Below are 10,385 nucleotides of genomic sequence, written 5' to 3'. Positions count from 1 at the left end.
TGGAGAAGAGGAGATGCTTGCTTTAAAAACAACTCTGATTTTTACACCGCTCCTCTTCTTTTTCCCTCTCCTTTGCTCCCGTTTAAAGAACTTGTTATTGTTTAAAGAGACCCCATTGAACTATTTCCTGCTCATTGTCACCTCTCTCCCCCTCGCCCTCTATCCAGGGATTCTCACGGAAAGGTAATAAACTTCCCTCACACCACAGACCGTCGCAGCTCCGGAGAATGCAAACTATTACAACACCGGCCGGCGGGAGTGCTTCAGAGCATCCCTCTTTTCCCTCGTCCCGGCCCTTGTTTTTGCGTCGAGTAACTTTAAATTCATCCCGTTGCAAAGTCTCACCCATGAGTTTCTCCCCTCTTGCCCGCAGGAACTCGCGGGCGTTTCTCCCTCCTACACGAAGCAAGGCCTTTGACTATCGATCTGGTTTTCAGAAGTATGTTTTTATTTAGGTGGGATGGCGGGCGGCTATCTATCTGACTTTCAGATTTTAAAAAAATTACTTAGGTGGGATGGCTCGCAACCATCGCCGTCGAGCATCTCGGCTGCGAAGGCGCAGCCTGTGCTGATGCTGAGGCAAACTCTGCCGCTTTTCCCACGGGCGGCTGATGGGCTCGCTGAACGCGGGGAGTGCCCGGCTTGTGCAGCCGCTGGACAGCGCGGTCCCAGGTCTCGGGCTGATTTTCCCCGCAAGGTTTGTCCCCGCAAGGTTTCCCCGCGGTCCCAGCTCTGGGGCTGATTTTCCCGCAAGGTTTGCCGCTGCCAGCCGCGCCCTTCCCTGCAGCAGAGGTTCCGCCGAGGGGGCAGGGGCAGGTGCGGGGGAAGCGGCGTGCGGGGCGGGGTGCTGCTGGCAGACTTTCCGTTTTTCCCCTAAATATGAACCCGCGGCGGGAGCGCCTCCCGTCCAGCCTGCCCGCCGGGAAGCGGACCGGGGGTCTCGCAGCGCCGGGAGGCGGGAGGGTGCCGCTCCGGCCGGTTGTGAGGCTGTTGCCGAGATGGGCCATTTCCTCCGCGGCTGCCGGAGCCCCGGCCCCGGCGGCTTTGATAGAGGTGCAAACATTTGGGGGCAGATTTACATAAAATAGCCGCGTTTAATCCCGCGGGCCGCAATTAACATCACAGGCTCCCGCGGGCCCCGTTCTGATATGGCCGCGGGCGGCCAATGGGCAGCGCCGCGCGCGCCCATCAAAGGCGCCGCCCGCCAATCAGCGCGGCCCCCCCGCCGGCGCGCTGATGTCACCGGGGGGGCGTTTATGGCGGGCTATAACAGCGGCCCGGGCGCTGAGGGCGCGGCGAGGCGCTCCGGGCCCGGCTCGGTTCCGCTGCGGCCGTGCCAGCCAGCAGCCCCGCGGGCGGGCGGGCGGGCGGGCGGGAGGGAGGGCGCGGGGCCGGGATGAGCTCCCCCGGCGCGGAGGGCGCGGGCAAGCCCCCGCAGTACCGCGTGGATCACCTGCTGAGCGCCGTGGAGAGCGAGCTGCAGGCGGGCAGCGAGAAGGGCGACCCCACGGAGCGGGAGCTGCGCGTGGCGCTGGAGGACAGCGAGCTGTGGCTGCGCTTCAAGGAGCTCACCAACGAGATGATCGTCACCAAGAACGGCAGGTAGGGACCGGCCCCCCCGGGCCCCCCGGGCGGCGCGGGGGTCCCGGCGGCGGGACAACCCCCCTCGCGCCTCCGTGTCGCCCCGCAGGAGGATGTTCCCGGTGCTGAAGGTGAGCGTGTCGGGGCTGGACCCCAACGCCATGTACTCCTTCCTGCTGGACTTCGTGGCGGCCGACGGGCACCGCTGGAAGTACGTGAACGGGGAGTGGGTGCCCGGCGGGAAGCCGGAGCCGCAGGCGCCCAGCTGCGTCTACATCCACCCCGACTCGCCCAACTTCGGCGCGCACTGGATGAAGGCGCCCGTCTCCTTCAGCAAAGTCAAACTCACCAACAAGCTCAACGGCGGCGGGCAGGTAAACGCCAGCACCGGGACCTGCTCTCTCCTTACTGCTCGTTTTCATCCTTACCAAACGTGTCGGGATGGGTCGCGCTTCTCCCTGCCCCCGCAATTCAGTCATTCATTCATTCATGGGAGCGTCTCCTTCCACCGAGGATGAGTGCCTTGATGTTTTATCACTTACTCTTTTTTGAAAAGCTCTTTCTGGTCTGAATATTTGCTAGTGTCCGTGGTGTGGTAGATAAATCTTTCTAAGGCTGACTTATCATTGATGCATTTGTGAGTCTTCGAGTGCTTTGTCAAGTAACAGGGATGAGGATAACTTGTGCAGAAAGTTGTGTCTGTCCTCAGTGTGCCTTTCCTTCTCTCACAGCTTCACTTTTAGGTTTTTTTCGTGCCTATTGCTTTTTCCACCTCTGATGGAATGATGGATACTTGAAAACCTGAGTGCCCTTTGCCTGGCAGCATCTGCTGCCACCCTGTCGCTGCTCACCTGCTCTGTTTGTTCGCAGATCATGTTGAACTCCCTGCACAAGTATGAGCCGCGGATCCACATCGTGCGGGTGGGTGGCCCGCAGCGGATGATCACCAGCCATTCCTTCCCAGAAACGCAGTTTATAGCTGTGACAGCCTACCAGAACGAGGAGGTAAGCACAGCGGGGAAGGGAGGCTGCCACTGCCGGGGGGGTTCTAGTAGCAAAGCGTGCATGTCACAGAGCAAAATAATGGATCTCCTTTTGCGTTTCTCACTTCTTCCCATGCTCTTTTTGAAGCTAAATAGAAAAGATTAAATTAATGCATGTAAAAGCCCTATGAATGAGCTATAGAACAAAGTTTTGAGCATTGTTTGTCTCAATATATACTGCAGATTCATTATAGAGGAGTAATTTTAAAAGACTCTCTGGGGGCAAACAACTATGGTAGAATAAACAATGGTCATTTTGAGCTACACAGTGAAATGACTGCACCATTTTTGGAGCAGCTCTTTTTCTGTTAACTCAAATGCATGTGTGTGTTGAATGAAGTTGTAATTATCAGGTTTTCTGAGATTTCTTTGATGTCCAATCTGCTCTGGCTTGAAATGTGAAGTTTTTTATAGCTATTTAATTTACTACCTTTCTTAGGTGTTTCCTTAGATGATCAATGAACTCGGGCTATTCGGTGTTTCAAAATTTGACAGAGAGACTAACTCCTAGTGCTTTGATAATACTTTGATAAGACCCTTAAGGAGCTGTTTAATTCGTGCCCATCAGTTGCTTTTATGGGCCTACTTTTATTTCTTAAAAAATAAAGTGTGATTTTACCAACTTCACTGGATAGTCCTAGTTCAAATCCTAATATCAGTGTGATAATGAATGGTGATACATGTGAATAAAGCTATTTGTTGTTGTTTTTAGATCACAGCTTTAAAAATTAAATACAATCCGTTTGCAAAGGCATTTCTTGATGCAAAAGAAAGGTGAGAGCTCTTAATTCTAAAATGTCTATTTTTGAGATAGTTTTTTTTGAAGACAAATTCTTAACTAATACAACATGGTTTCTTTTATAGGAGTGATCACAAAGACATGATGGAGGAAGTGGGGGACAACCAGCAGTCTGGGTATTCACAGTGTATGTTTCCGTTCATTGTGCATCATGAGCATGACTTTGATTTCTTCCATCTACTCTGTGTGAAGTTAAGCTAAACTTTGAGGCCAGTGCTTGGTAGCTGGCTTGTTAGCTCATAGAGAGAGCAATGTTACCAGTCTCTGTGGTTGTGGTTCACGCATGTTGATGTTTGTATAAGCACTATAATCTCTGTGTGTGGTTAGGATTTATTGTATTCAAAAGCATTTAACAGAATCCTGCAGAGTTGCCTTTGTGTCCAAAAAGACATCTGCTTTCTTGTACAAGGACAGCAATGTTCACATGGACATGGAGACAAAAGTCTATTTCATAAAATTTATTGGGATAGTACTCATGTTTTAATTACTCTAAGAAAATTATGGGCATTTGCTTAAAGAAGTTATTTCAGACGATTGAAAAGCAGTTGTGTCTTAATGATTTCTGTTTTAACAAATTGACAACAAAATGTAGCCTAAAAAGGATGGGAGAGTTGATTTGCAGCAGGAATTCTTTTGTTTCAGAGAACATACTTAATTTTTAAGAGGAGTTCTTAGCAGTCTGAGAAACTTCAGAGCTTAGCTGTAGATTGAGACCCCCAAAAGCAGTTTAAAACTGAATACTGTGCTAACAATTACCGAGCACGCACTACCTACATATGGGAGGGTTTAATTTCAGTATTTCCTTATTGTGGTTGTGGTTAAATGGTGATGTAAAAAACAAGTTAGCTCGACACAAGACTTTGTCTAAGCTGCTGTCTGATTTTCTTTCATAAGAGCATTTATCCAAGTCGTAACGATCCAGATTTTTCAGCCGTGTTGAAACTGTTTCCTTTGCCGAGCGCGCGTTTCCTCGCTGTCACTTGTCTCTGTGGCTCTGTGCCCGGCTGCCCTGGCCAGCGCTCTGACCGAGCTCTCGCCCCCGCAGTAGGCAGCTGGCTCATCCCTGGCGGCGGGGCTCTGTGCCCCCCGGCCGGCGCCCACGCGCAGTTCGGAGCCGGGCTCTCGCTGTCCCCTGCCCACAGCTGCGACAGGTACTCCTCGCTGAGGAGCCACCGCCCCGCGCCCTACGCCAGCCCCTACCCGCACAGGAACAGCTCCCCAGGTAAGGCTGAGCTCTGGGAAAGGGGACGTGCTCCCAGGGCCTTTGGAACTGGGGGTCTGGTTTTGGCAGCTTATCTGACCTGGGGCTGCGGTGAGTGTCTGTCTGTCAATGTCCCACCGCTGCATAGGCAGAAACAATGAGGAGCTGAGTGAACTGCAGAGCTTTTAGAAAAGGTGTGCTCAGAAGTAGCCAAATATCTTTCACCCTTAGTATCTCAGGCACCAGATACTTAAGGGTGAAAAGGGGATTTTTAAGAGTGGGTTTTTTTTTTTTTTTTTTGTTTTTTTTTTTTTTTTTTAATTTCTTTTGGCAAAGAAGAATGGCTAACAATTTTAGCTTTCAGGCTCTATAGATATTGAAGGTTCCCATTTAAAAAATATGTATTATTTTGAATTATGAAGTAATACATGGGCTTCTAGATGCAGCCTGACCAGTCTTGTATGTAGCCTTGTAGTTAATTTTGAAGAGGAAAACTAACTCTCTGTGAACTTTTCTTGTAAATTTTGAAAATTTTCTTGTAAATCATGGAAATTTTGCACAAGACTTATAGGATAAAAGAACAAAACCTCTCTGGTATTCTTTCTTGTCCTCAGCAAAGAACTTCCTTCCCTTAGTTAGCTACCACAGCAGCTTCTTTCTGACCATGGGTGGCTGTATGGGACTCCCTTTACAGCTTCCTAGTGCCCCTGCTCTGTGGGCCAGGCAATTTGGGTCACAAGCCAAGCAGTCTAAGCCACACTCCAGTCACTCCTGATGGTGCCTAAGGCAGGTTTCAAGGGGGCATGCTTGGCTCAAAACTGGGATATGTGATCCAGCGGTAGCCTTGTTATCCAGCTGTGCCAGACTGTTACAGCCAGTGTAGGGGATGGAGATGGAAGGTCTCCAGGTGACAGTGTAAATAAAGAGCTCTCCTTTTCCCACTGACTGTGTAAAATGGCATGTGCTGAATTAGCAGCTGGCTTGCAGACCGCCTTTTGGCCATAGGCCATTCACAGAAATAAGATTTTGCAGTTATGAGTGGAGCAAAACAATACATCAGGGCAATGCCAATAAAGGTGTGAGCTTGACACAACTGGTTATTTGCTTTGTTTTTTTCTCTGTGTGTAATTTTGTTCTTATTTTTTTTTTCAAAGTAGTAGTGATGAAGGGTGGTTTTTAAACCTCTTCATTGTATTTGAGTACGAGATTGGTATTTGGCCTGATTCTAGTGTTTGTAAGAGATTGTGTTTTCCCAGCAGCCTATGCTGACAACTCCTCTGCCTGCCTGTCCATGCTGCAGTCCCACGACAACTGGTCTTCTCTGGGAGTTACTACACACACAGCCATGCTGCCCATGGGGCACAGCACTGGCACAGCTACCAGCTCCAGGTAGGAGTCCAGCCCTCAAAGCCCTATATTGGTACTTTCTAGGAGGAAAAGGCTGAAAAAGGAGGTAAAGAGTCACCAGCATATTAGAAGTCATTTTGGCCATTGGTATGAGCCATTAGCACTCTGTGGGGCACTGAGAAGGACTGTCCACAAGGAAAACAGCTTGAAGAAACAGATTTTTTTCTTTTTCATGTTTTGGTTCTAAACATGTAGATACCTATGACAGCAGTATTTGATAAATTAAGGATTGCAAATTGCTTAGACAAACATAGATTGAATTTGAGGATGCTCTCTTAAGCTTCATCTCTATTATGCATAATGGTGTTTAAAAAGGTTTTTTCTTGATCCCTTCCATTTTGGCTGGTCACAGCTTTCCCGGACATCTCCATAAACCTTTATTCTGCTACAAATGATGGAGCAGTGAACTGTAGTGTGGAGAAGGAGTTGGGGCAGTAATTCTTTACTTAAGCATTGGCACACTAACCAGCATAGCATGGGATTGAACATGTGGTGAAAGTCTTTGATATTTTGTGATCATAAAAAAAGAATCTTTCCTCCTCTTTGTGCTTATTACCTTAATTAAACTTTGGAATCCTTTAGCAAAAATTCAGCTTGCATTTAGTCCTTTAGAGCTAAACTTGAAAATTCAAAGAGCTGCAGAAAAGATGGTAAAATTTTTACTATGAACTACAGAGGGACAAGATTTGGACCTCTCTTTTAGCAATTCAGACCTACCATTCTGTTCGTGGAAAGCACTTTTGCATTTGAACCATGTACATGGACTCTTAACTGTTAATCAGGATATGTATGATATGTATGATACTAACTCATACTGGGTAGAATGATATAACTCATACTACCCAGTATGAGTTAACTGTATTGCTGAACATATTTTTAGTTCTGAACATAGATTAATTGAGTAAAAAGGTCCTTCTAGCACTTCTTTCTCTGATCTGATCCCCAGGAAGTTGCAAAGTTCCCGGAGTTTCAGTTTCTGCACTGAGTTGTTCAGGACGTAAAACCAGTAGAAGTGGAACTGTGAAACCTCAGGGACGGCATTTCTGCCACCCCTGTTGTCTAACCCCCTATCTGTTGGAAAATAGGGAAGTTCAGTTTATTTGTGGGGGTGCCATGAACACAGATTCTGCCTGGGGGTCCTTCCTGCCTCGCAGTGGCTGGGAACTGCCTAGAGAGTGTCACTGTTTGCAGCAGGAGGACCTGGCCTGGGGGCTGTGGTGTGAGCTGAGGAGCTGCCAGCAGAGCCTAGAGTCACTAATAGCTGCTTTTGCCTGTGCCTTTGCCTCCTCCAGCCAGTACCCCAACCTGTGGTCGGTGAGTAGCAGCAGCATCACGCCGGTGTCCCAGCCCAGCGGGATGTCCAACGGGCTGAGCTCGCAGTTCCTGCGGGGCTCTCCGGGACCCTACTCGGCCCTGCCCCACGCCGTGCCCGCCGCCTCCTCCGCCTCGCCCCTGTACGACGGCACGGCGCCCGCCGACCTGCCCGACAGCCAGTACGACACCTCTGCACATGCCAGGCTGGCACCCTCGTGGACACCTGTCACCTCCCCTTCCATGTAAACACAGGCCTCTTCCTCTGGGACGCTGCTAGCCGCCACCAAATTGTGTTAGCTGCTCAATCCTCAAGGAGGAGAAAGAGGAGACGTGAAGGAAACTGCAGCCAAAAAGCATCTGTACTGCTCTGCACAGAGCATCAATATTATACCTCTTACAGTGAACTGTGCATCACTGACTTCATGTAGAGTTTACAAACCTGGTGAGTGTGCAATTCTGAGAGCAGATTCACTGCTTTTGATATTTTTTTCTTTTTTAAAGTTTGATAGACCTAATTTTTTAGATTTTTACTTGGATTCCAAATTTCTTGGTGTTCTGATATGTTTGGACCTGAAATTTGGCATCATTCTTAAGTAAGTTACTCCTAACTGTTTTTCAGTTAGTGTTTTTAAATGGCAAACTTAGCTATAGACATGAGAAGATTTTTATTAACCATCTAGTTAGAAGCATTCTGAAATATGCACAAATGTAGCTGCAGAGTGAAGTTTTTGCAAAATCATGTGCACTAACGCGTATTTGCTTCATAAATACGTTGTGTTCTTAACTGTATGCTTATCTTTCTTGCTGCTGAATTAATGTTGAGACAATCTTTGAGAACTATGTTCTTCCCAATAAAAACAGTATTAATGTTTGGGCTAAAAAGTTTTACCCAAAAGACTTCTTTAGAAGGTAAGTTTTGCTGTTTGATCATATAGATTTCAAATACCCACCAGCTTAACTAAACATCTCCTTTTCAAACAGTGTCTAATTAGAAGTCCTATCCAAAACATTTTTGAACCATTGGAAATACATCACTTGATGGGGTTTTTTTTTGCATCTTTGGCTCAGGCCTTAAGAGAAGGAATTCAACACCTTGGGGAATCATTCTAATTTATTTTATTTCAGTCTTGTACTCTGATATGTATTTATTATTTGGTAAGTTACAACTTTATCTTCTACATGTTAAGATATGTAAATAATCCCTGAACCTACAGTGTACTCTTTTAAGACAATCATATGTGGGATGTGTCACCCCATGGCACACAGAACAGCATGGGTGTAAGTAGTTAACTTACTGGAAGAGGGAGATCTGTAGTTGGCAAGGTTTTGGCACAAAAGTGCAGATGTACTAAAATTTAAAACACACTGACTCCTTGACTTGCTAGAAGGAACAGGTCTTGATAAAATACTTGCTTCATCACTGATATGAAGTAATGTGATCCAAATTCATGATGCAGGCTTAACCCAAAACATTGGCTGAAAATGTGCCCTTAGACATGTCTCTGTCTCCCACTGAATCTGGCAAATACATATCCCGAGGAAAGTGAGTTCTTTTGCATAAGCCATAATAAATAAGTTGTATAATGAAGTGCCTAATATAGCAAAGCAAATTCTGTATCAGGGAATTCCTTAAATAACTCATTGATGTGTGCTTATGTGTGCTACAGTGGCAGCTTTAAGATGAAAAAGCAAGTATTTGCCACCATTTTGGTCTGTTTGGTACCCTTTGGGCAGGTTCCTGCACCTAGGAAAGTTTTGGCAGGGCTTGTTTCCTGCAGAGACAAGTCTCCCAGAGGTACTCCAGCAGGACACAGCACCAGAAGTGGATGGCTGCACAGCCACATCCTCTGTCAATATGTAAATAGTGATCTAAGTGCTCCTATTTTATTGTGAAGGTAAATTGTGTAAATGATGTAAGTGCATTATTATTTAGACTATTTTGTAGAAATTAGCAGCATCTTTCATTGTGAGGTTTTATACTTGTATTTTGGAAGTATAATTTAAGTTAAAAAAAAAAAAAAGTAAAGATTCTTAAGAAAAACTCCATGCTTGATTTTCAGTTTGTGGGGGTGGTGGGAAGGGTGAAACAAAAGCACATCAGCCATATTGAACCTTCCACTGAGTGGTTTCACAAATGATTCCTGCTGCACGTCACCTTCTGTCTGTGGGCGAAAGTTCAAACAGTTCTCATCCCCTGCTTTCTCCACCCCCGTGGGTTTCTCCCTTGTTTTGGTAAATCCTTGACTGACTGCTCTTCAGGTGGTTGCTGTGTTTGTTGCTGGGTGGAAGCTCTTTTCCCTCGGTGCCCAGTTTCTAGCTGGGGCTGGATGCAAGGCTGGCACCTGCTGTGTTAGACCTTGATAACCAGATTTTCAAGAGTGTTTCTGAGTCCCTTCCCCCAGCTACAAATGCCAAGCTGCTGCCTGGTCCTTTCAGCTACTTCAGGAGTCTGTTACCAGCTGATCAGCACTGCCCTGGCTCTGTGTGCAGCTGAGCAGCCACATGCCACTTCTGAGAGCTGACCTGGGGGAAGCCAGCTTTATCCCTTGCCCCAGTGCTGTGCCCTCAAAGCAGACATGTCAGGGGAAGAGCATGATCAATCTGCCATAGAATCATTTTGTTTGGAAATGATCAGAGTCCAACCCTTAACCTAGCACAGCAAAGTCCATCACTCTACCACGTCTCTCAGTCTCACATGTCTTTTCAACACCTCCAGGGATGCTGACTCCACCATTTCCCTGGGCAGCCTGTGCAGGGAAGGGGACACATGAGGCAGGAGGGAGGTGCTGGGCCTAGGGCTGGAGCCTGTCCCTGGGCAGGCAGCCCGCTGTGGATCTCTTTCCCCCACAGAGGCCGCTTGTGTGGAGGACAGCCCACAGCTGCTGCCCAGCACAGGCCCCAGTGGCTTCTCAGGTTCTTGGTTCTTGCAGACCTTGTACTGCAGAAGTGATTCCATGTCCATGTGAACAAAAATAGTTGAGGCTACTTATTACAGGAATAACCTATGGCCCTGAACTGAGCTGCCTGCAGCTAAGCCTCT

The 10,385-nt window shown here is 47.5% G+C and overlaps 1 protein-coding gene across 2 annotated transcripts; it reads left to right on the top strand.

Annotated features, from left to right (window-relative positions):
- Positions 1-1,396: 1,396 nt before the first annotated feature.
- On the top strand, positions 1,397-9,294 carry TBXT (T-box transcription factor T). 2 transcript variants are annotated; one of them, XM_058020551.1, is made up of 8 exons: positions 1,397-1,602; positions 1,691-1,955; positions 2,452-2,586; positions 3,337-3,398; positions 3,489-3,550; positions 4,469-4,645; positions 5,884-6,013; positions 7,324-9,294. In XM_058020551.1, exons 1-8 carry the CDS (start codon positions 1,397-1,399, stop codon positions 7,589-7,591), a joined length of 1,305 nt encoding a protein of 434 aa, XP_057876534.1. In that variant the 3' UTR covers positions 7,592-9,294. The 2 variants fall into 2 exon arrangements, with proteins under 2 accessions (XP_057876534.1, XP_057876533.1); XM_058020550.1 differs by having other exon boundaries at positions 5,881-6,013.
- Positions 9,295-10,385: the final 1,091 nt, after the last annotated feature.

Source organism: Melospiza georgiana, chromosome 3 (assembly GCF_028018845.1).
Source record: "Melospiza georgiana isolate bMelGeo1 chromosome 3, bMelGeo1.pri, whole genome shotgun sequence".
In the NCBI taxonomy this organism is placed as follows: domain Eukaryota; kingdom Metazoa; phylum Chordata; class Aves; order Passeriformes; family Passerellidae; genus Melospiza; species Melospiza georgiana.
The sequence above is the reverse complement of the archived record's forward strand: the minus strand, read 5'-3'. Positions and strand labels throughout refer to the sequence as shown.

What these genes read in the sequence shown, in the direction of transcription:
- TBXT (XM_058020550.1), top strand. Translation starts at nt 1,397, where the DNA reads ATGAGCTCCCCCGGCGCGGAGGGCGCGGGCAAGCCCCCGCAGTACCGC. An exon ending in AGCTCAACGGCGGCGGGCAG is followed by an intron (nt 1,956 to 2,451) that starts GTAAACGCCAGC and finishes GTTTGTTCGCAG; the next exon opens with ATCATGTTGAACTCCCTGCA. An exon ending in CAGCCTACCAGAACGAGGAG is followed by an intron (nt 2,587 to 3,336) that starts GTAAGCACAGCG and finishes TGTTGTTTTTAG; the next exon opens with ATCACAGCTTTAAAAATTAA.